This window comes from Crinia signifera, chromosome 11, assembly GCF_055691185.1.
Source record: "Crinia signifera chromosome 11, ASM5569118v1, whole genome shotgun sequence".
In the NCBI taxonomy this organism is placed as follows: domain Eukaryota; kingdom Metazoa; phylum Chordata; class Amphibia; order Anura; family Myobatrachidae; genus Crinia; species Crinia signifera.
Genome location: NC_139227.1, coordinates 57659739 through 57684934, shown reverse-complemented (window position 1 = coordinate 57684934; position 25196 = coordinate 57659739). Strand labels below are relative to the sequence as shown.

Genomic DNA, 25196 nt, shown 5'->3' with positions numbered 1-25196 from the left:
CTGTAAGTCATTGCCAATTCCCTCTACTCGTCTCACTGTAGTTTGACAAGATAGTGGCATATCTCTAATTGCTTTCAAGATGTCATATTTATTTTTAAATATTTCAAATAAAACACTTCCAGCACTAAGGAAAGCTTCCTTCAACATTTCACTATCCTGGAAAGGTTTCTTGTGTTTCACTAAAATATTTGTTATACGGAAAGATGCTTCAGCTGCAGCCTGGGACTGCACAATAGGTTTTGTGAATGTGAGCTGTTGCGCTCCTAAATGAGTTTTCAGGGATTTCACTTTAATCTTTCTTAGTTCACTGTTAGGCAGAAAGTCTTCATCATATTTTTGATGCAGACTTGAGTAATGTCTCTGTAAATTCCCCTTCTTCGCCAAAGCAACCTTAGCATGGCATATTAAACATATGCATTTGTCTTTAAACATTGTAAAAAAAAAATCATGTTCCCATTCGTCATGAAAATGGTACGTTTTGGGCCTTTTAGAAACACTCATGCTCAGCAAGTATGCTAAAACACAAATTAAATATAAAAATGTATTTTAGAATGAACCCAACAGGGTACACCTGTGTTTTTAGAGAAATAAAAGCCAGCAGGACCAGAACAATTTTAGAGCATCCAGATCCCTGGATTTTTTAGATAATACTAGCCAGGAGGCTCAGAGAAATTAGGATGCACCCAGATCCCTGGATGGATTTTTCAGATAATGCAAGCTAGCAGGCCCAGAATACTTAGGACGCACTCAGATCCCTGGATGGATTTTTCAGATAATGCAAGCTAGCAGGCCCAGAATACTTAGGACGCACCCAGATCCCTGGATGGATTTTTCAGATAACGCAAGCTAGCAGGCCCAGAATACTTAGGACGCACCCAGATCACTGGATGGATTTTTCAGATAATGCAAGCTAGCAGGCTCAGAATAATTGGGACGCACCCAGATCCCTGGATGGATTTTTCAGATAACGCAAGCTAGCAGGCTCAGAATAATTGGGACGCACCCAGATCCCTGGATGGATTTTTCAGATAACGCAAACTAGCAGGCCCAGAATACTTAGGACGCACCCAGATCCCTGGATAGATTTTTCAGATAATGCAAGCTAGCAGGCTCAGAATAATTGGGACGCACCCAGATCCCTGGATGGATTTTTCACATAATGCAAGCTAGCAGGCTCAGAATAATTGGGACGCACCCAGATCCCTGGATGGATTTTTCAGATAACGCAAGCTAGCAGGCTCAGAATAATTGGGACGCACCCAGATCCCTGGATGGATTTTTCAGATAACGCAAACTAGCAGGCCCAGAATACTTAGGACGCACCCAGATCCCTGGATAGATTTTTCAGATAATGCAAGCTAGCAGGCTCAGAATAATTGGGACGCACCCAGATCCCTGGATGGATTTTTCACATAATGCAAGCTAGCAGGCTCAGAATAATTGGGACGCACCCAGATCCCTGGATGGATTTTTCAGATAACGCAAACTAGCAGGCCCAGAATACTTAGGACGCACCCAGATCCCTGGATAGATTTTTCAGATAATGCAAGCTAGCAGGCTCAGAATAATTGGGACGCACCCAGATCCCTGGATGGATTTTTCACATAATGCAAGCTAGCAGGCTCAGAATAATTGGGACGCACCCAGGTCCCTGGATAGATTTTTCCGATAATGCAAGCTTGCAGGCCCAGAATACTTAGGACGCACCCAGATCCCTGAATGGATTTTTCAGATAATGCAAGCTAGCAGGCCCAGAATACTTAGGACGCACCCAGATCCCTGGATGGATTTTTCAGGATAATGCAAGCTAGCAGGCCCAGAATACTTAGGACGCACCCAGATCCCTGGATGGATTTTTCAGATAACGCAAGCTAACAGGCCCAGAATACTTAGGACGCACCCAGATCCCTGGATGGATTTTTCAGATAACACAAGCTAGCAGGCCCAGAATACTTAGGACGCACCCAGATCACTGGATGGATTTTTCAGATAATGCAAGCTAGCAGGCTCAGAATAATTGGGACGCACCCAGATCCTGATTGAGAAAGCCTTAACGGTGAAACGTACGTCTCGTTCGTGTGGTTCCCGCTGTGCACAAGCGGGACCCTTACTGCCTCATCTACCCGCTAGACAGTCTTCCTGTAACTGCTGGATTGTACCAGAATACGGAGCACATCACCCACAGACTCCAGATACCATTGGAGCTGACAGCTCACCTCTTAACATACCGCTGATTCTTCGCGGCTTGTCACCCAGACTATACCCGCCTCAGGATTACACCCGACCGACAGCCTACCTTCAAGTACACTGCCGGTCTCGGAATCTAACAGCCTTGACTATGCACCTGCCTTAAAAGAACAGACACAACGCAGCTTTACCTATGGGCTCTCGCTGACACTCTGTGCCGACATACTGATCTTTTGGGTACCCGGACTTTAGTGCTCGCAGAGCACACGTTCTACCTGCCGGCTCCCGCTGACTCCCAGTGCCGACACACTGACTGTCGGGCACTCTGACTTCAGTGCTCGCGGAGCGCACATTCCATTTGCCGGCTCCCGCTGACTTTCAGCGTCGGCACACTGACTGTCGGACACCCGGACTTTAGTGCTCTTAGAGCACACAGTGCCGGTTCCCTCGACTACACAATGAGATCCCGACATCAGTAAAAGTTAGAGGCACACGTGTCTCCTGGCTGCACCTGCGTCTTCCCTGTCACAGAGTCTTTTCTCTACCTGCACGCACTTGTCAGACTGGACAGATCACCCACAACGCGACTACTGAGGGTCCAAGTACCGTGAGTGTATCAGCCCCAGTGGCTACCAATTGATTATCTGCGCAGATTAATTAATTATTTTCATATAGTGTAAAAACAGAGCGCTATCATATAGCGCAATATTATTTGTCTGCCTAATTCGGTATATTCACCTTAGCTTCTTCACATAGTGCAATTTACGCTTACTCAATTATTTGTATTTGCTTAAAGTAATAATATCAATACAATTTTGCAGGACGCTTTAGTAGGAAGGGCAGTGGCAATTACCTTTCTGCACGTCTAAATCCCAGTGTTGAAGCTATTATTGTATCTATTTATGCTCTTTTGTTACAGAAAATTCTTCTAGTGTAACCAATTATAGCTTAATAATGATACACTGATTATTGATCCTCCATTGCAGGCATGTTACATTTTGTTGAATCTGACAATTAATTTTCAGTGCATTAATCCAATTACCTGTGACATTTAGTGAATATTTATACTGAACTCATAATTGCTGCTCCTCACACTTGCCGCTAATCCTGTATTATTATGACATAAAACCAGGAACATTACCTACAGCCCTAATCAGCAGTCCTTAGCATTCGTACTAGCATTACTGCTGGTTCAATTATTTGTGACTGCCTGGATACTATTACCAAATATTATATTGCAGGACACTCTACCAGAAAAGGCTGTGGTAATTACCTCTTTGCATGTTTAAATTCCAACGTTATATGCAACATTGTGTCCACTTGTGCTCTGTGTTACATTTTCCTAGTGTAACCAATTACAGCCCAATTAGGACACATTGATTATTAACTCTCCTTTGCAGGCATGTTACACTTTGTTGAATCTGATAATTAATTTTCAGTGCATCAATCTAATTACCTGTGACATTTAGTGAATATTTATACTGAATTGATAATTGCTGCTTTTCACACTTGCCGCTAATCCTGTATTATTATGACATAAAACCAGGAACATTACCCACAGCCCTAATCAGCAGTCCTCAGCACTCGTACTAGCATTACTGCTAGCTCAATTATTTGTGACTGCCTGAGTATTATTACCAAAGATTATATTGCAGGATACTCTACCAGAAAAGGCTGTGGTAACTACCGTTTTGCATGTTTAAAATCTCAGCGCTGTATGCAACATTGTGTCCACTTGTGCTCTGTGCTACATTTTCCTAGCGTGACCAATTACAGCCCAATTAGGACATTTTGATTATTAACCCTCCTTTGCAGGCATTTTACACTTTGTTTGAATTTGATAGTCTGGTTATGATAATTTGAATACCTATATCAGTACCATTAGTCTGAGTTTGCTGGACATCCTTCTCCTTACAAAACTGTCTCCGATCTCATTGTATCCTGCACAAGCAACCGTGTTACCACCTATCTACGTGCATATTCGACTTCCTTCCACACTTCACCACCCGGGTGGTATCGCTCAACTTCTGTTCACTACAGATAATTCTGTACACAGAGGATAGCAGCAAACACCAGGGACAGGGAGAAGGAGTGCCTTATACTCTAGTCTTATTCAGGGTTCTCTCATTTCTGGGGGACCCTGGATCCGACTCTGCGCTGTACTTTGTATAACAGAGCCAGACAGGTCACCCCTGGAAACAGCAGAAACTCCCTCATCTATTTTCTGACACCTGTGACGCTCTCGGAGTCCGCTCAACTGCGCATTCACTGATTAACGTCACATGCACAGGCAGCAGCGACTCCCTTAGCATACCCATACTCAGGTGTCCCTATACCTATATCATACTGTCATTGTCCAGTCACTCAGACCTATCCAATCTAGACAGATTTGTCACTTACAGGAAATACGATTACTTACTGAACCTAGCTAATTTTGATTTAATTTCCAATATATATTGGTATTTGAGGCTTTTTACTGTCTATTAGGATTCCATATATGTATAGGTATATACCGTGATTGATTGGAACCTTCCCCAGACAGAGGTATTTTGAAATAATATTTCACTATTTTCTCATGTACATTGTCCATTAGTATTATCTGTTTGTCTTTTGTTTTTGCTTGACCCAGTATTAGGGCCATGTTTTAACCAATAAAGTTTGTATTAACAGTAATCTATTTTCATTAGAAGGCTGTGCCCCACCCGGGAGTCTTTTTTCGATATCCTCTCTTCGATATTAAACCTTTTTATTACGATTACCCTACTCCCAGGGAGCACCTCCACAACTATATCACACATAATTATACTTCATTACATTGATTGGAGTACGCCTTCTTACCCTCCGTCATTATAGCCCAGTGCCCTTGGCCTCTCCCCTCTTCCCTTCCCTTTTTCTTGCAACACAAGCTAGCAGGCAGAGAATAATTGGGACGCACCCAGATCCCTGGATGGATTTTTCAGATAATGCAAGCTAGCAGGCTCAGAATAATTGGGACGCACCCAGGTCCCTGGATGGATTTTTCCGATAACGCAAGCTAGCAGGCCCAGAATACTTAGCAGGCCCAGAATACTTAGGACGCACCCAGATCCCTGGATGGATTTTTCAGATAACGCAAGCTAACAGGCTCAGAATACTTAGGACGCCCAGATTTTCTCACTATTTTAGATATATTCCTACACTGCACAGAGAGCTCACTTAACACGACTGCTGTGTGTCAGTGTTCACAGCAAATGGCGGGCAGTAAGGGTGACGGAGGTACAGTTGCTTCCTAGCCCAACCAATAGAATGTCTCCCTCACTTACAGGCAGGCTGTGAACCAATCACAGCCCGTTTAGTGCAGAGTGGAACTGATGGCCCCTCCCCATTTCCCCAGAACAAAGCTTTTACAGGGCAGCAGAGACCACAGCGTCTGATTGGTTCTTGTATCCCGACACTGTTAACCCCTCTCCTGCCAGTGCTGTCAAAGACACAGTTAACCCCTTTAATCCTAATCCTGTCACCAACACAGCTGACCCCTCCACTATTAAAAGGTACTTTATTTTTATGGGAGAGTAGGCAATTTTGGGTTGGGGCGCAGGTGTCCTTCCCCTGTTAGTGACTGAGCTAAGCGCCGCTGAAGCACTGAAACCGCACATGTGGGAGGATCCATACTATAATTAATACACTGACACTGGCAGGATCGAGTGCCAAATCATCACTGAACTACTGAATACTATCTATTTTAACCTGTTCATGTTGGTGCTCGTCCTCCCGGTGAGTGTGACTGGTGCTCTCTGCTCTCACAGGCTCTCTGCAGCACGTACGGAGAGATGAGGCCGGCACAGGAGACACACTGCACCGGAGCTGAAGCGCAGGTGTCAGACCCCTTTTGGCTGTGTGTCTCCTGTGCCGGCCTCGTCCCTCTGTACGTGCAGCAAGCCGCAGCATCTGACACAGGGGTCTGACACCTGCGCTTCAGCTCCGGTGCAGTGTGTCAGACCCCTTTTGGCTGTGTGTCCCCGGTGCAGTGTGTCTCCTGTGCCGGCCTCGTCCCTCTGTTCGTGCAGCAAGCCGCAGCATCTGACACAGGGGTCTGACACCTGCGCTTCAGCTCCGGTGCAGTGTGTCTCCTGTGCCGGCCTCGTCCCTCCGTACGTGCTGCAGAGAGCCTGTGAGAGCAGAGAGCACCAGTCACACTCACCGGGAGGACGAGCACCAACATGAACAAGTTAAAATAGATAGTATTCAGTAGTTCTGTGATGATTTGGCACTCGATCCTGCCAGTGTCAGTGTATTTATTATAGTATGGATCCTCCTACATGACATGGGAAAGGACACTTGCGCTTCAGCCTCCCGACAGCTGCCTGCTCGGCACCGCGATCGACTGGGGACAGGCCTGCGGTTCACCAGTCGATCGCGATCGACGCTTTGGCCATCCCTGGCTTAACCCAAGGAAAATAATATCTCCAAGAGTCTCTTTAAGGACAAAAAACGGGACTCCACACCAATAAGTATAACACCCAAATAATTTTTAACAATATTAATTGTATTATGTACTATCTTCAATTGTCGTATGTTTTTAATACCATATTAATTGAATTTAATTTTTAATAAATAATGTATATTACTTTTCATAAATTAACCGATTAATCCAATTTTTTTTAGCGCTCCACCTTTTGATTCTTGTCTACTATATTGTTATAGGGGTTTGACGCCCCTTAGATATGAGCAGCTTGACAACACACCGTATTAGGCAACCGTTTACTCTTGGCCAGCAGGCCATTAGCTAACCTCTTTTTTCCCATCCTATGGAATGCCCTTCCACACACAATAAGACTCTCCACTAGCCTCCAAACTTTCAAGTGTTCCCTGAAAACTGACTTCAGGCAAGCCTATCATAGTTAAGTTCTACACGCATAACCCTCTGAGGCACTTATGTATTATATAGCTTTTCTTCTGGACTTACAGTATGTTATTATACTTATCCTTGCTGGCGGGTCGCCAGAACGTACGCGCTGGCGACCCGCCAGCGAGGAGACTGAGACGCACGTGCGTCTCACGCGCGTCTCAGTCTCCGTCGCTAGCGCGACGGAAACCCTGTCCGTCTCCGCCTCAGGGAGACGGACAGGGTTAGGGGGGGTGCGGGCAGGCGGCGGGGACCCCGGGTTACCGCCGGCAAGCCGGCGGGGACCAGGGGGAACGGATCGAAGCGCCGTCGGAAGGGGACGCGCGCGCCTCTCGTGCGCGCGCGTCCCCTTCTCACCATCGCCATGGCGCTGGCGGGGGATGGCGGCTGGCGACGCCAACGCCATCCCCTGCAAAGATGGGACCTGACCCATCTGTACAACTTGGTGGGACTGCTATGCTATTACTGGTGCCTGTCCTTGTGTTTCCCTCCTATATCCCTATACAGTAGATTGTAAGCTTGCAGCAGGGCTCTCCTACCTCCAAGTCGGTCTGTTACCCAGTTTGTTTTATCACGGTCTACTATTGTAAAGCGCAACTGAATCTGCTGCGCTATATAAGAAACTGTAAATAAATAAATAAATACAGGCTCCTTGCTGCTCTGTACTTCTGCCCACGGGGCTAGGCTCTCGATATCCTGCAGTCAGATGGGATTACATTCCTCTGGTATTGGCTCCTTGCTGCTCTGTACTTCTGACCACCGGGACTAGGCTCCCCATACCCTGAATTCAGATGGGACGACATTCCTCTGGTAATGGCTCCTCGCTGCTCTGTAGTTCTGGTTGCTGGGGCTAGGCTCCCACCACCCAGCCCTGAACTACTTCCCTCTGGTAATGGCTCCTTGCTGCTCTATACTTCTGACCACTGGGGCTAGGCTCCCGATACCCAGCAGTCAGCCTGGGACTATGTCCCACTGGTAATGGTTTCTTGCCTCACACAAGGTGAAACCACACTGCTTTGCCAGAGGTGACCCAGCACTGACTCCATACCTAAAAATGGCGCCTGCAGCACAAAGTTTAACCCCTTTAGTAACACAAATATTTCTGAAGAATATGCTGAGAAAGAGGAAAATATACATGGCATGTTACAGCAATGAGTCATAGCATCTATTATATATTAAACCTTTATTAACCTTTCAGTTCATAAAATGTTGCAGGTGAAATATATCCTCTATGTACATCTACAAGCAGCCCATTCTAGAACCACGTTTACATCTAGAACATCATTTTCTAGCCTCTTTGCGTTCCTTCTTCGGCTGCACAGGCTCCTGGGATTTCGGCCTGGAACTGTCCTTTTTCAGATGTACATTTTCATGGAATTTTAGCTTTGTATACTCATTGAAAGCTTTTCCACACTTAGAACACACATGTGGCTTCTGTCCCGTATGAAGCCTTTCGTGTTTGCGCAGGTTGGAGCTTTGGGAAAACCATTTGCCGCACTCTCTGCATCTGAAGGGTTTGTCTCCTGTGTGAGTTCTCTGATGGCAGGCAGAAGCTGAACGGTCACTGAAGCATTTGCCACAATGGCGGCATTCATAGGGCTTCTCGCCGGTGTGGAGGCGTTGATGGGCCACAAGTGTTGAATGCTGACTGAAGCTTTTGCCACAATCTTTGCAGCTAAATGGTTTCTCTCCTGTGTGAATTCGCTGATGGATAAGGAGTGTTGTGCCATCTGCAAAGCATTTCCCACAATCCAGGCAATGATGTGGTTTCTCCTCTTTGTGGCTCCGCAGATGTGCCGCAAAGAGCGATTTGCTGAAGAACATATTGCCACAGTCCATGCACTGAAAAGGCTTATTGTCTTTGTGCGTTTTCTGATGTATGATGAGAAGGAAGTGCTGGACAAAGCGCTTTCCACAGCTGGGACAGACCAGCAGCTTCTCTTCTGTGTGGCTCTGCTGATGGAGAAGTAGGAGCGCATGCTGCAGGAAGCCCTTGCCACAGTCACTGCATGAATACATCCCTTTTCTGGACGATGCACTTCTGCCACCTCTCCTTCTCTTACATGCCATGCAGGTTTTATTCCACCTTCTGTTACCCTCACAAATCTTCCATGTGCTCCCACTCTGCCAAAATCTCGTCTTCTTTACCAGCATGGAGAATGTTTTCTGACATTTGCTGCACTCCTCGGTAACCCATGCCACCTTTGTAAACCTCTTACATTTGCTTCCGAGACGTTTCCCCTGGTACTTGCACATGCGCCCTTTCATTTTGCTTAACTCTTTTAATGTCTTATATTTGCACTTTTTTCCAAAAGCACGATATTGACTGTTGCAAGCTCTTCTGCCCACCCTTTTACATTTAGTGCTGTCTGTGCACACTTTGCCTGGTCTACTAGTCTGATTGTAGTATGGCTCCTTGGAATGTGACTCAATGGTTTCCAGTTTGGGAAATGTACAATTATAAGAGGAGCAGTTCGGATATGATCTCAGTCCGGTACCTGCACCTGGCCCCTCAGCCCTATCTGGGCACTGCTCAGATTTCTCAGTGTCCAGCACACAGGTACAAGGTCTCTTTCCTGGGTAGGTGACAATTGGCTTTCTCCTGTCACCAGCAAAAGGCGACTGGATCTTGTAGAATGAGTCACTTGTTCTCCTGAGCATATTTCTCTTCAGTTCACTACTTTTTTTTGAATGTTTGGAGTTGTCCAGTAAAACAAGTTTGTTGTTCCCAGCGTTAGAACATGCTCCCAGAGTTTGGTTATAGGAAGATGGAACTGGTGTATCTCCAACAGTATGAACACTGGAAGCTCCCTCACCCTTAGTAGAACTTACCAACACAGAAGAAATAAGGTGAGAGTCTTTCGCACATGTCCCTGAACACAGAACATGGGAAGACATCTCTCTCGTTTTAAGAGCATTTTGTCCGATCCCCAGGTTTCTACTTTCCAGCGCTTGATGGGTACAAAATCTTGATGGACAGATCTGCCCGTCTGAGACAACACTGCTATTGGTAACTTGGGGATTCACACATAGATTATCCCTTGATTCACCCCCAGAAGACCCCTCCACTGCCATCACTGCTGCTGTCAGTTTTGGGTGTATCGAAGGAACAACACAAGCAGATTCAGACTTTTTTGTAGAACCAATATTTTTTGATTGTAATTTATTTTGGAACAAAGTTCTCCTCACATTGTGGGCACATGACCCTGGCACTTTGTCACTTGCTGGTAGAGGTTTGTCACCTTTGTGTAGTGAGGCGGGGCTGGCATTTTGGTTCTCCACATTCCTACCTGAAGAAACAGTAGATGTGTCTCTGGTCTCAGTTCCTTTACGTGTAATGCTCCTCATATTGTCTGGTTGCTCTCTCCACTTTATTATTTTGACATTTAGCTTTGCTCTTCTGTGGTGCTGACAGGACTCTTTGTTAGGGAACATGGTGTTGAAGGGGTGAGCTTGCACGAGCTCTGAGACCTGCAGCTGATCACTCACAGATGTTATTGAAGAGCCCAGTGCCTGCATACAAATGGCTGCTGGTTCCTCTGCTCCTGGCAACAGCTGCAGATGCACAATCAGCTCTTTGTGGTTTTTTAATGTCCTTTCAACAGACTTTTCCAATACGGCCCTTGCAGACCTTCTAGTGGATAGAGGTAGACAACCACCTTTATTTTTCTTATTCCATTGTGTGACGTGGTCCCCTAGAATCTGTTCCACGTCATTCATAGACGCAGCATCTGTATAGCAGGAAAACAATTCAGTTAGAAATAACAGGAACTTTGTTGACTATAAAAAGCTAACGCTCTACGTCACACTGGGGAACAGGTTCCATTGTGTGCTAGAATTGGGCTTTCCTGCAGCATTTGTTCCAACATTATTTTTATTTTGTGACCTCTTGTTTTGTTGTTCGATCACTTCTGATCTAAGGTGAACGATGCCCTTATAAATAATGGATTGAAAGACCAAACATACAAACCATTGATTAGCAAGTGGACAGGTCAGATTATATAATGTGCAACATTGTTTTATGCTAATTGGAACAGTGTACTTAATAGGATTCCATAGAGAATCTGTGTATTACTGTGATAAACCCCACATTGTCCCAGAGAGGTCCAGCTCTTAGTATTGGAGGGTACCACAGCAGAAGTAGGTTGGCAGAGAGCATTTCTAATATTCTGCTTTATTCCTATAGGTGTGGGGGATCGTCAAATTAGCAGCCTTCCCATCTATGATTGGGCTTAAAATGAAAATCTCCTCCATTGCTGTCCACATACTGGAATGGGGATGTCAACCACTAGGTCAAAACATGAAATGGGTCAACATGAGTTTTTTATAAGGTGGTTTTTCATATGTTATTATCCAAGTGAGCATAGAGTGAGAAAATAATAGTGTGTCCAAAGCGAGGAGACGCAGTACATTTATATGGCATTAATGTTGACTTGAGTCGACATAGACACCCCAAAACATACATTTTTTTTAATTTATTTAGTTTCCGTTGCGCTTTACAATTGGAACACAAACACAAGTCGACCTTCTGACCATGTTGACCCTATGACCCATGAAATGTACACTATTATAGGATAGACCTCATATGCACAGACTCGTACTCCATGGTAGTTGTGGAGTTTAGCACATTGGTGTTAGTGAATAGCATATGCACTACAAGTCTCAGCATGTTAGCACCTTCTATGATAAAATTAACAGGTGCAGTCCAAGATCCGCCATCTTTTTTCCATTTCTATGGCATACCCCGAGGGGACTGTGCACTGCATTATATATGGCATACCCCTTGCAGCAATGTGAGGGGACTGTGCACTGCATTATATATGGTGTACCCCTTGTAGCGATGCGAGGGGACTGTGCACTGCATTATATATGGCGTACCCCTTGTAGCGATCCGAGGGGACTGTGCACTGCATTATATATGGCGTACTCCTTGTAGCGATCCGAGGGGACTGTGCACTGCATTATATATGGCGTACCCCTTGTAGCGATGCGAGGGAACTGTGCACTGCATTATATATGGTGTACCCCTTGTAGCGATGCGAGGGGACTGTGCACTGCATTATATATGGCGTACCCCTTGTAGCGATCCGAGAGGACTGTGCACTGCATTATATATGGCGTACCCCTTGTAGCGATCCAAGGGGACTGTGCACTGCATTATATATGGCGTACCCCTTGTAGCGATCCAAGGGGACTGTGCACTGCATTATATATGGCGTACCCCTTTTAGCGATCCGAGGGGACTGTGCGCTGCATTATATATGGTGCACCCCTTGTAGTGATCCTACTGGACTGTGCACTGCATAATATATCATGTACCCCTTGTAGTGATCCTAGGGGACTGTGTACTGCATTATATATCATGTACCCCTTGTAGTGATCCTAGGGGACTATGCACTGCATTATATATGGTACACCCCATGTAGTGATCATAGGGCACTGTGCACTGTATACTGTACACTGTATGGTGTACATATGTGCAGAGCATGGGATGAGCATCAGGTCCATGAGAGCGTATCCCTAGTATGTATTTGCCCTGTTCCTGTACATCCCTGGCTACACAAGAAGTCCAGTACACACACACCTGCACTCCAGCCTCTGCTCATCCACGGTTCATGTCCGCTCTGTATTCTGGATATGACTGTAGGCTCACCTAGTGACAGGACACAATATAAGGAGACATTGCAGACAGTTTTCCCCTAGACCCGCAATCCTTTGCCTCTCATTGTGCTCATACCAGGGTCCTAATTCACACCTGAACACAAGGCACATTTGTTAGCAAATGGGCAAAACCATGCTATGCTGCAGGGGATTCGGCATGAAAAGCCGGCGGTCGGGATCCCGGCGCTCAAAATCCGCTCGGCACACTAATTTATTCTCCCTCCGAGGGTGTTGTGGACACCCACGGGGGGAGAAAGGGTCGGAGTTTCGGTATTCGGGATCCCGGCGTCGGGATTTTGAACGCGGGGATCCCGACCGCCGGGATTTAAAATGCATCCCGCTGCAGGTGGGGCAGATGCAACAGGTGCGGAGAGGTAGATTCGATGTGCGTTCCTATTGATCTTTTGCTAAATCTTCTGATCTTTCATGCAGCATGTAAGATCTAAAATTGCAAAAAAAAGATTGGCGAGTATGCACATTTCATCGGGATCGCTGTAGACCACATGTCTTCAACCTGTGGCCCTCCAGATGTTGTAGAACTACATGTCCCAGCATGCCCTGACAGTTTTGGCATGCTCTCATAGGAAAACATGTGGCAATGCATGTTGGAACATGTAGTTTCACAACATCTGGAGGGCCACAGGTTGAAGACCCATGCTGTAGACAGTCGTATCTTAAAATAAATCTTTTGTCAAAATCTGCTCTTGCCTGAAATCTTTTGTCCAGGATTTAAGATCGCTGAACTTCCTAGTGTGTGTCTGCTATACAGAGTAGCAGATTGAACTTCTTTGTGCAAGTACAAACCAGAGGATCGATTCTATTAACCATGAAGGGTGCGAGGTGCCGTTTTAACGCTGAAAACGGCAACCGAATTAACCCTAACTCGCACCGTTCGCAGGTCCGAATTCACTAAAAAGTGCTTGCACCGCCATAGGGGTGCTAGCACTTTTCAGCGAATTCAGCCTGCCGTAAAGTGCGCCCGGTGTCATGATGAGTCGCAACTCGCAAATCATCCGCACCGTTCGGGGTTAATAGGATCAACGCCCAGGTGGCAGTTCTAGAATTGCTATTTACTATAATACCCCACAAATGAAGACTGTAATTTGGGGGCACATAGGGTTTTTTTCTGGTTCACACGCAGCGCTGCGTGTGGACTAAACGGCGCCCATACCCACACACCCCCCTCGCACGCCGCGTTGCCCGCACGGCTGCGAATGGATGTTTCTTGCAAAACATCCATTCGCACACTATGGGGCGACACCCACATCATTCAATGGTCGCTCACCATCAAATGATGTGGAAGGAACACGTATATCCAAATTACTCTCAGGTCCCTCAGGCCATCCAAATCCCCCCTATGCCGCATTCTTGGGTGCGTGCGTTCAGTGAACAGACTGTTCGCTGTGGCCACACGCACACGGCACATGTGCAGAAATGCGCATGCGCACAAACTAGACATCGGTCCACCATGCATGCGTGCGGAGGACCGATTGAACCAGAATAACCACAATAATCTGATTCTGCGGGGTACTAGTTGTTTTGAATCCATACAAGTAACAGTACATGGGAGATCAATATGAACTAATTACTACTTTATTATATAAAACAACTTACATACAGAGACTAGCATCTGGTAATTGTCCAACATGACTTGTTTATAAAGGCTGCGCTGTGTTTGATCTAGATGCACCCACTCATCCTCTGAGAACACCACAGAAATCTCATCGAAACTTACCGACTCCTAATAAGGAGACAGAACATTTACATGTTACCATAAACTCATTTCCCATACATGTGACCCGTGTGTCTCTCCCCGCCCACTGCTGTGCCCATGTGTCTCTCCCCGCCCACTGCTGTACCCATGTGGCCCGTGTGTCTCTACGCGCCCACTGCTGTACCCATGTGTCTCTCCCCGCCCACTGCTGTACCCATGTGACCCGTGTGTCTCTCCCCGCCAACTGCTGTACCCATGTGACCCGTGTGTCTCTCCCCCACTGCTGTACCCATGTGACCTGTGTGGCTCTCCCCGCCCACTGCTGTACCCATGTGACCTGTGTGTCTCTCCCCTCCCACTGCTGTACCCATGTGACCTGTGTGTCTCTCCCCGCCCACTGCGGTAGCCATGTAACCTGTGTCTCTCCCCCCACTGCTACTGTACCCATGTGACCCATGTGTCTCTCTCCCCAACCCACTGCTGTTCACATGTGAGCCTCTCTCCCCCACTGCTGTACACGTGACCCCCGTGTCTCTCTCCCCCCACTGCTGTACCCATGTGACCCATGTGTGTCTCTCCCCAACCCACTGCTGTACATATGTGCATCTCTCCCAACCCACTGCTGTACATGTGACCCCCGTGTCTCTCTCCCCCCACTGCTGTACCCATGTGACCCGTGTATCCCCCCCACTGCTGTACACATGACCCGTGTGTGTCTCTCTCCCCCCACTGCTGTACACATGACCCGTGTGTATGTCTCTCCCCCCACTGCTGTACACATGACCCCCTCATGTCTCTCCCCTTTCTGCTGTACACGTGACCCGCGTGTCTCTCCCCCCCGCCACTGCTGTACACGTGACCTGAGTATCTCTCCCCCCACTGCTGTACACGTGACCCATGTGTCTCTCTCCCACCCACTTTATAAAGGCAGCGCTGCATTTCATCTAGATGCACCCACTCATCCTCTGAGAACACCACAGAAATCTCATCGAAACTTACCTACTCCTAATAAGGGGCCTTATTTTGGTTCATTCTTTCTGACAAAATCCTTCTTAGGTGGACAAAACCATGTGCACTGCAGGGGGGCAGATGTAACATGTGCAGAGAGAATTAGATTTGGGTGAGTAATTTTGTTTCTGTGCAGGGAAAATACTGACTGCTTTATTTATACACTGCAATATAGATCTTACTTTGAAGTAAAACCACACCCAAATCTAACTCTCTCTGCACAAGTAACACCTGCCCTACCTGCAGTGCACATGGTTTTGCCCATCTAAGAAGGATTTTGTCAGAAAGAATGAACCAAAATAGGGCCCAAGGAGACAGAACATTTACATGTTACCATAAACTAATTTCCCATACATGTGACCCGTGTATCCCCCCCCCACCACAACTGCTGTACCCATGTGGCTCTCCCCCCCCCACTGCTTGTCTCTCCCCCCCCCCCCCCCCCCCCACTGCTGTACCCATGAGGACCCTGTGCTTCTCCCCCTACTGCTGTACCCATGTGGCCCGTGTGTCTCCCCCCCCACTGCTGTACCCATGTGATCCATGTGTCTCCCCCCCCACTGCTGTACCCATTTGACCCATGTGTCTCTCCCCCCACTGCTGTACCCATGTGGCCCCTGTGCCTCTCCACCTACTGCTGTACCCATGTGGCCCATGTGTCTCTCCCCCCACTGCTGTACCCATGTGACCCGTGTGTCTCCCCCCCCCCACTGCTGTACCCATGTGACCCGTGTGTCTCTCCCCCACTGCTGTACCCATGTGACCCTTGTGTCTCTCCCCCACTGCTGTACCCATGTGTCTCTCTCCCCCACTGCTGTTCCCATGTGACCTGTGGGTCTCTCCCCGCCAACTGCTGTTCCCATGCCCATGTAACCTGTGTCTCTCCGCCCTTCCTCACTGCTGCTGCACCCATGTGACCCGTGTGTGTCTCCCCAACTCACTGCTGTACAAATGTGCATCTCTCCATCCACTGCTGTACCCATGTGACCCGTGTGTGTATCTCCCTCCCCCACTGCTGTACAAATGACCTGTGTGTGTCTCTCTCCCCCCACTGCTGTACACGTGACCCCCATGTCTCTCCCCCAACCCACTGCTGTACCCGTGTGTATCTCCCCCCCCAGTGCTGTACACATGAACCGCGTCTCTCCAACCGCCACGGCTGTACACGTGACCCGCCTCTCTCTCCCCACCACTTCTGTACACGTGACCCGCGTGTCTCTGACCCCCCCACTGCTGTACACGAGACCCGCGTGTCTCGGCCCCCGCACCCCCACTGCTGTAGACGTGGCCCGTGTGTGTCCCCCCCCCTACTGCTGTACATGTGACCTGTGTGTCCCCACCCCCACTGCTGTACACGTGACCTGCGTATGTATCTACCCCCATTGCAGTACCCATGTGACCCGTGTGTCTCTCCCCCCACTGCTGTACACGAGACCCACGTGTGTCTCTCCCCCACTGCTGTACACGAGACCCACGTGTGTCTCTACCCCCACACTGCTGTACACGAGACCCGTGTGTGTCTCTACCCCCACACTGCTGTACACGAGACCCGTGTGTGTCTCTCCCCCCACACTGCTGTACACGAGACCCGTGTGTGTCTCTCCCCCACACTGCTGTACACGAGACCCGTGTGTGTCTCTCCCCCCCACACTGCTGTACACAAGACCCGTGTGTGTCTCTCCCCCCACACTGCTGTACACGAGACCCGTGTGTCTCTCCCCCCACACTGCTGTACACGAGACCCGTGTGTGTCTCTCTCCCCACTGCTGTACACGAGACCCACGTGTCTCTCTCTCTCCCCCCCACTGCTGTACACGTGACCCACGTGGCTCTCTCCCCCCACTGCTGTACACGTGACCCGTGTGTGTGTCTCTCCCCCCACACTGCTGTACACGAGACTCGTGTGTGTCTCTCCCCCCACACTGCTGTACACGAGACCCGTGTGTGTCTCTCCCCCCACACTGCTGTACACGAGACCCGTGTGTGTCTATCCCCCCACACTGCTGTACACGAGACCCGTGTGTGTCTCTCCCCGCACACTGCTGTACACGAGACCCGTGTGTGTCTCTCCCCCCACACTGCTGTACACGAGACCCGTGTGTGTCTCTCCCCCCACACTGCTGTACACGAGACCCGTGTGTGTCTCTCCCCCCACACTGCTGTACACGAGACCCGTGTGTGTCTCTCCCCCCACACTGCTGTACACGAGACCCGTTTGTGTGTCTATCCCCCCACACTGCTGTACACGAGACCCGTGTGTGTCTCTCTCCCCACTGCTGTACACGTGACCCACGTGTCTCTCCCCCACTGCTGTACACGTGACCCACGTGTCTCTCCCCCACTGCTGTACACGTGACCCAAGTGTCTCTCCCCCACTGCTGTACACGTGACCCACGTGTCTCTCCCCCACTGCTGTACACGTGACCCACGTGTCTCTCCCCCACTGCTGTACACGTGACCCACGTGTCTCTCCCCCACTGCTGAACACGTGACCCACGTGTGTCTCCCCCCACTGCTGTACACGTGACCCACGTGTCTCTCTCTCCCTCCCACTGCTGTACACGTGACCCACGTGTCTCTCTCCCCACCACTGCTGTACACGTGACCCACGTATCTCTCTCCCCACCACTGCTGTACACGTGACCCACGTGTCTCTCTCCCCACCACTGCTGTACACGTGACCCGCGTGTCTCTCCCCCCCACTGCTGTACACGTGACCCGCGTGTCTCTCGAACCCCCACTGCTGTACACATGACTCGTGTGTGTCTCTCCCCCCCCATTGCTGTACACGTGACCGCAGTGTGTGTCTCTGCCCCAACTGCTGTACACTTGACCCCCGTGTGTCTCTCCCCACCACTGCTGTACACGTGACCCACGTGTCTCTCCCCCCCACTGCTGTACACGTGACCCGCGTGTCTCTCCCCCCCACTGCTGTACACGTGACCCGCGTGTCTCTCGACCCCCCCACTGCTGTACACATGACTCGTGTGTGTCTCTCCCCCCCACTGCTGTACACGTGACCCGCGTGTCTCTCGACCCCCCCACTGCTGTACACATGACTCGTGTGTGTGTCTCTCCCCCCACTGCTGTACACGTGACCGCAGTGTGTGTCTGCCCCAACTGCTGTACACTTGACCTTCGTGTGTGTCCCCCCCACTGCTGTACACGTGACCCATGTGTGTCTCTCCCCCCACTGCTGTACACGTGACCCCAGTGTGTGTCTCTCCCCCAACTGCTGTACACCTGACCCCCGTGTGTGTGTCTCCCCCAACTGCTGTACACGTGACCCCCGTGTCTCCCCCCAATTGCTGTACACGTGACCCCCGTGTGTGTCTCCCCCACTGCTGTACACATGACCGACGTGTCTACCCCCCCACTGCTGTACACGTGACCCGAGTGTCTCTTGACCCCCCACTGCTGTACACGTGACCCGCGTGTCTCTCGACCCCCCCACTGCTGTACACGTGACTTGTGTGTGTCTCTCCCCCCCACTGCTGTACACGTGACCCACGTGTCTCTCTCCCCCCCCAATGCTGTACACGTGATCCACATGTCTCTCCCCCCGCTGCTGTACACATGATCCACATGTCTCTTCCCCCGCTGCTGAACACGTGATCCACGTGTCTCTCCCCCCGCTGCTGTACACGTGATCCACGTGTCTCCCCCCCACTGCTGTACACGTGACCCGCGTGTCTCTCCCCCCACTGCTGTACACGTGACCCGCGTGTCTCTCCCCCCACTGCTGTACACGTGACCCGCGTGTCTCTCTCCCCCCACTGCTGTACACGTGACCGGCGCGTCTCTCGACCCCCCCACTGCTGTACACGTGACCCGTGTGTGTCTATCCCCCCACTGCTGTACACGTGACCCACATGTCTCTCCCCCCACTGCTGTACAAGTGACCCGCGTGACTCTCCATCCCACTGCTTTACACGTGACCCGCGGGTCTCTCCCCCCCCCCACTGCTGTACAAGTGACCCGCGTGTCTCTCCCCTCCACTGCTGTACACGTGACCCGCGTGTCTCTCCCCTCCACTGCTGTACACGTGACCCGCGTGTCTCTTGACCCCCCCCACTGCTGTACACGTGACTCGTGTGTGTGTCTCTCCCCCCACTGCTGTACACGTGAACCCAGTTTGTGTCTCTCCCCCAACTGCTGTACACTTGACCCCCGTGTGTGTCTCCCCCACTGCTGTACACGTGACCCCCATGTGTGTCCATCCCACTGCTGTACACGTGACCCACGTGTCTCTCCCCCCCACTGCTGTACACGAGACCCACTTATGTCTCTCTCCCCCCACTGCTGTACACGAGACCCACGTGTGTCTCTCTCCCCATCCCCCCACTGCTGTACACGAGACCCAAGTGTGTCTCTCCCCCCACTGCTGTACACGTGACCCACATGTGTCTCTATCCCCCCCACTGCTGTACACGTGACCCACATGTGTCTCTATCCCCCCCACTGCTGTACACATGACCCACGTGTCTCTCTCCCCCCCACTGCTGTACACGTGACCCGCGTGTCTCTTGACCCCCCCACTGCTGTACACGTGACCCGCGTGTGTGTCTCTCCCCCCACTGCTGTACACGTGAACCCAGTTTGTGTCTCTCACCCAACTGCTGTACACTTGACCCCCGTGTGTGTCTCCCCCACTGCTGTACACGTGACCCTCATGTGTGTCCACCCCACTGCTGTAATCGTGACCCGCGTGTCTCTCCCCCCCACTGCTGTACACGAGACCCACTTATGTCTCTCCCCCCACTGCTGTACACGAGACCCACGTGTGTCTCTACCCCCCATCCCCCCACTGCTGTACACAAGACCCACGTGTGTCTCTCCCCCCACTGCTGTACACGTGACCAACATGTGTCTCTAACCCCCCCACTGCTGTACACGTGACCCACATATGTCTCTATCCCCCCCACTGCTGTACACGTGATCCACGTTTCTCTCCCCCCCACTGCTGTACACGTGACCCACGTGTCTCTCCCCCCACTGCTGTACACGTGACCCACGTGTCTCTCCCCCCACTGCTGTACACGTGACCCGCGTGTCTCTCGACCCCCCCACTGCTGTACATGTGACTTGTGTGTCTCTCCCCCCACTACTGTACACATGACTTGTGTGTGTCTCTCCCCCCACTGCTGTACACGTGACTTGTGTGTCTCTCCCCCCCACTGCAGTACACGTGACCCGCGTGTCTCTCGAACCCCCACTGCTGTACACGTGACCCGCGTCTCTCTCGACCTCCCACTGCTGTACACGTGACTTGTGTGTGTCTCTCCCCCCACTGCTGTACACGTGACCCCAGTGTGTGTCTCTCCCCCAACTGTTGTACACGTGACCCCCGTGTGTGTCTCTCCCCCAACTGCTGTACACATGACCCCCGTGTGTGTCTCTCCCCCAACTGCTGTACACTTGACCCGCGTGTCTCTCCCTCCCACTGCTGTACACGTGATTCGCGTGTCTCCCCCACTGCTGTACACGTGACCCGCGTGTCTCTCCCCCCCCCACTGCTGTACACGTGACCCGCGTGTCTCTCCCCCCCCCCACTGCTGTACACGTGACACACGTGTCTCTCCCCCCCCACTGCTGTACACGTGACACACGTGTCTCTCCCCCCCACTGCTGTACACGTGACCCACGTGTCTCTCCCCCCCACTGCTGTACACGTGACTATTCCCCCCTACTGCTGTACACGTGACCCGTGTGCGTCTCTCTCCCCCCACTGCTGTACACGTGACCCGTGTGCGTCTCTCCCCCCCCTCTGCTGTACACGTGACCCGTGTGCGTGTCTCTCCCCCCACTGCTGTACACATGACCCGTGTGCGTCTCACTCCCCCCACTGCTGTACACGTGACCCGTGTGCGTCTCTCTCTCCCCCACTGCTGTACACGTGACCCGTGTGCGTCTCTCTCCCCCCACTGCTGTACACGTGACCCGTGTGCGTCTCTCTCCCCCCACTGCTGTACACGTGACCCGTGTGCGTCTCTCTCCCCCCACTGCTGTACACGTGACCCGTGTGCGTCTCTCTCCCCCCACTGCTGTACACGTGACCCGTGTGCGTCTCTCTCCCCCCACTGCTGTACACGTGACCCGTGTGCGTCTCTCCACCCACTGCTGTACACGTGACCCGTGTGCGTCTCTCTCCACCCACTGCTGTACACGTGACCCGTGTGCGTCTCTCTCCCCCCACTGCTGTACACGTGACCCGTGTGTGTCTCCCCCACTGCTGTACACGTGACCTGCGTGTGTGTCTCCCCCCACAACTGCTGTACATGTGACCCGCGTGTCTCGACCCCCCCACTGCTGTACACGTGACCCGCGTGTCTCTCGACCCCCCCACTGCTGTACCCGCGTATCTCTCTCCCCCTTCTGTAAATGTGACCCGCGTGTCTCTCGACCCCCCCCCACTGCTGTACACGTGTATCACGTCTCTCGACCCCCCCACTGCTGTGCACGTGACCCGTGTCTCTCGACCCCCCACTGCTGTACACGTGACCCGCGTGTCTCTCGACCACCCCGCTGCAGTGCACGTGACCCGCGTATCTCTCGACCACCCCCCCAATGCTATACACGTGACCCGTGTCTGTCGACCCCCCCCCACTGCTGTACACGTGACCCGCGTGTCTATCGACCACCCCCAATGCTGTACACGTGACCCGCATGTCTCTTGACCCCCCCCCACTGCTGTACACGTGACCCGTGTGTCTCTCGACCCCCCCCAATGCTGTACACATAACCCGCATGTCTCTCGACCCCCCCACTGCTGTACACGTGACCCGCGTGTCTCTCCCCCCGACTGCTGTACACGTGACCCAGGTGTCTCTCCCCCCCACTGCTGTACACGTGACCCAGGTGTCTCTCCCCCCCACTGCTGTACACGTGACCCAGGTGTCTCTCCCCCCCACTGCTGTACGTGACCCACGTGTCTCTCCCCCCCACTGCTGTACACGTGATCCGTGTGCGTCTCTCTCCCCCCCACTGCTGTACACGTGACCCGTGTGCGTCTCTCTCCCCCCCACTGCTGTACACGTGACCCGTGTGCGTCTCTCTCCCCCCCACTGCTGTACACGTGACCCGTGTGCGTCTCTCCCCCCCCCACTGCTGTACACGTGACCCGTGTGCGTCTCTCTCCCCCCCCACTGCTGTACACGTGACCCGTGTGCGTCTCTCTCCCCCCACTGCTGTACACGTGACCCGTGTGCGTCTCTCTCCCCCCACTGCTGTACACGTGACCCGTGTGCGTCTCTCTCCCCCCACTGCTGTACACGTGACCCGTGTGCGTCTCTCTCCCCCCACTGCTGTACACGTGACCCGTGTGCATCTCTCTCCCCCACTGCTGTACACGTGACCCGTGTGCGTCTCTCTCCCCCACTGCTGTACACGTGACCCGTGTGCGTCTCTCTCCCCCCACTGCTGTACACGTGACCCGTGTGCGTCTCTCTCCCCACTGCTGTACACGTGACCTGCGTGTGTGTCTCCCCCACTGCTGTACACGTGACCTGCGTGTGTGTCTCCCCCACTGCTGTACACGTGACCTGCGTGTGTGTCTCCCCCACTGCTGTACACGTGACCTGCGTGTGTGTCTCCCCCACTGCTGTACACGTGACCCGCGTGTGTATCTCCCCCCCACTGCTGTACACGTGACCCGCGTATCTCTCGACCCCCCCACTGCTGTACACGTGACCTGCGTGTGTGTGTCTCCCCCCCCCACTGCTGTACACGTGACCCGCGTGTGTGTCTCCCCCCCACTGCCGTACACGTGACCCGCGTGTGTGTCTCCCACTGCTGTAGACGTGACCCGTGTGTCTCTCCCCACTGCTGTACACGTGACCCGCGTGTCAATCGACCCCCCCACTACTGTACACGTGACCCGCGTGTCTCGACCCCCCACTGCTGTACACATGACCCGCGTGTGTGTCTCCCCCACTGCTGTACACGTGACCCGCGTGTCAATCGACCCCCCAACTGCTGTACATGTGACCCGCGTGTCTCGACCCCCCCACTGCTGTACACGTGACCCGCGTGTCTCTCGACCCCCCCCACTGCTGTACACGTGTCTCACGTCTCTCGACCCCCCCACTGCTGTGCACGTGACCCGTGTCTCTCGACCCCCCACTGCTGTACACGTGACCCGCGTGTCTATCGACCACCCCGCTGCAGTGCACGTGACCGGCGTCTCTCGACCACCCCCCCAATGCTATACACGTGACCCGTGTCTCTCGACCCCCCCCCCCCAATGCTGTACACGTGACCCGCTTGTCTCTCGACCCCCCCCACTGCTGTACACGTGACCCGCGTATCTCTCTCCCCCCTTCTGTAAATGTGACCCGCGTGTCTCCCCCCACCCCCCTTGCACTCATGTGACCAGTGTGTCTCGCCCCCATCCACTGGCTGCTGTAACAAAGTGTCTCTCCCACCTACTGCTGCATACCTCCCAACTGTCACAATTACAGCGGGACAGTCACGATTTTCGGGTCCTGTCCCGCTGTCCCACCCGTGGCAGGCATTGGGGACTAAGTAAAAACCGGACCCGGATAAGACACCGGAACGCCGGACCAGACATCAAACTCTGCATTCCGGAGCTTATAGTGTCTGGTCCGAGGGGTGTCCCATGCGGGGGGTGTCTTGTCCGGGGGGATGCCTGTGATTGCTCACACCAGGGACATGGGGAAGGGGAGATTACAGCCTCCCCGTGTGGTCTGGACCGTTCCAGTTTTTATTACACCCCCGGACCATGCGGTGAGGCTGTATTCTCCCCCCTCTCCTCTCCCAGGTGACAGGTGCGAGAGCAGCCTCATCAGATGGAGCACCCCCGGACAGGACACCCCCGGACCGGATACTACAAGCTCCGGAATGTCCAGTCCGGCATTCCGGTGTCTTATCCGATTCCGGATTTTACCCATACCCCAGGCATTGTCCCGCTGCGGGGGGTGGCAGTTGGGAGACCCCCCAATCTGGTAGAATAGACGCTGTGCGTATGAAAATGAGGTCGCGGCTAATTAGCATAAGCCGTGCCCTCATTTGAATACGCCCCGCCCCCTTTTCGGGCGCTAGCGCGGCCTATTTCCCCAAAACAGAAGTTGGGAGGTATGCTGCTGTACCCATGTCTCGCCCCTCCCCGCTCCTATACCCATGTGACCTGTGTCCCGGCCCGACTGCTGTGCCCATGTTACCTGGGTCCTTGACTCCCACATAACCTGCCGTTCCCCCCGTGTAACCTGTGTCTTCCCACTGCCGTTTCCACATGTGACCTGTGACACACACTTGCCCACCCCCATATTATTGTCCTCTATGCCACTCGAGATACCTGCAGTGCTGCCATGTCGTGCTTTCTGGACGACAGCATCAAAACTGACAGAGCAGCGCGCACAGCTGTAATAAGAAAACAGAGTATTTCCGGTCACAAAGCATGCTGGCTAGGGACACGTATCAGTGACGTCAGGCACACCGCAGATCTCCCAAAATGCCTTGCTTCCGCCGCAAACAGGAAGTGCGTCCTCAATGGCTGTCGAGGTGACGGTACTGTAATGGCTACATCCCCTTCAGTTCTCGTTCACGATTACATCTTCACACGTGATCTACCTCTGATGACCTCATCGGGGGAGGAGTCTGAAGATCAGTAAGTAGAGATGGGCAAAGTGACTCTCTAAAAGTGATCGCTCAGTGAAAACATCCAGTTCTTTCAGACGGCTCACAAGCTCACTTTCAATAAAAATAATGGTTCTTTACGCTTTG

At 51.9% G+C, this 25196-nt stretch overlaps 1 protein-coding gene and 1 long non-coding RNA gene across 3 annotated transcripts in view; one reads left to right on the top strand and one right to left on the bottom strand.

Moving 5' to 3' along the window:
* Positions 1-25196, top strand: part of LOC146045951 (uncharacterized) — a 221064-nt gene that overhangs the window by 113206 nt on the left and 82662 nt on the right. The gene's annotated exons all lie outside the window — the stretch shown is intronic.
* On the bottom strand, positions 8239-24970 carry LOC146046387 (uncharacterized). 2 transcript variants are annotated; one of them, XM_083165666.1, is made up of 4 exons: positions 24769-24970; positions 14348-14474; positions 12657-12725; positions 8239-10803 (listed from the first exon to the last, which is right to left on the bottom strand). In XM_083165666.1, exons 1-4 carry the CDS (start codon positions 24805-24807, stop codon positions 8354-8356), a joined length of 2685 nt encoding a protein of 894 aa, XP_083021792.1. In that variant the 5' UTR covers positions 24808-24970; the 3' UTR covers positions 8239-8353. The 2 variants fall into 2 exon arrangements, with proteins under 2 accessions (XP_083021792.1, XP_083021793.1); XM_083165667.1 differs by lacking the exon at positions 14348-14474.

Coding starts and splice junctions, on each gene's coding strand:
- LOC146046387 (XM_083165666.1), bottom strand. CDS start 24,807: ATGCTGTCGTCCAGAAAGCACGACATGGCAGCACTGCAG. Junction 14,475..24,768: donor ACGACATGGCAGCACTGCAG/GTATCTCGAGTG, acceptor TCTCCTTATTAG/GAGTCGGTAAGTTTCGATGA. Junction 10,804..12,656: donor GAGCAGAGGCTGGAGTGCAG/GTGTGTGTGTAC, acceptor CCTGCTATACAG/ATGCTGCGTCTATGAATGAC.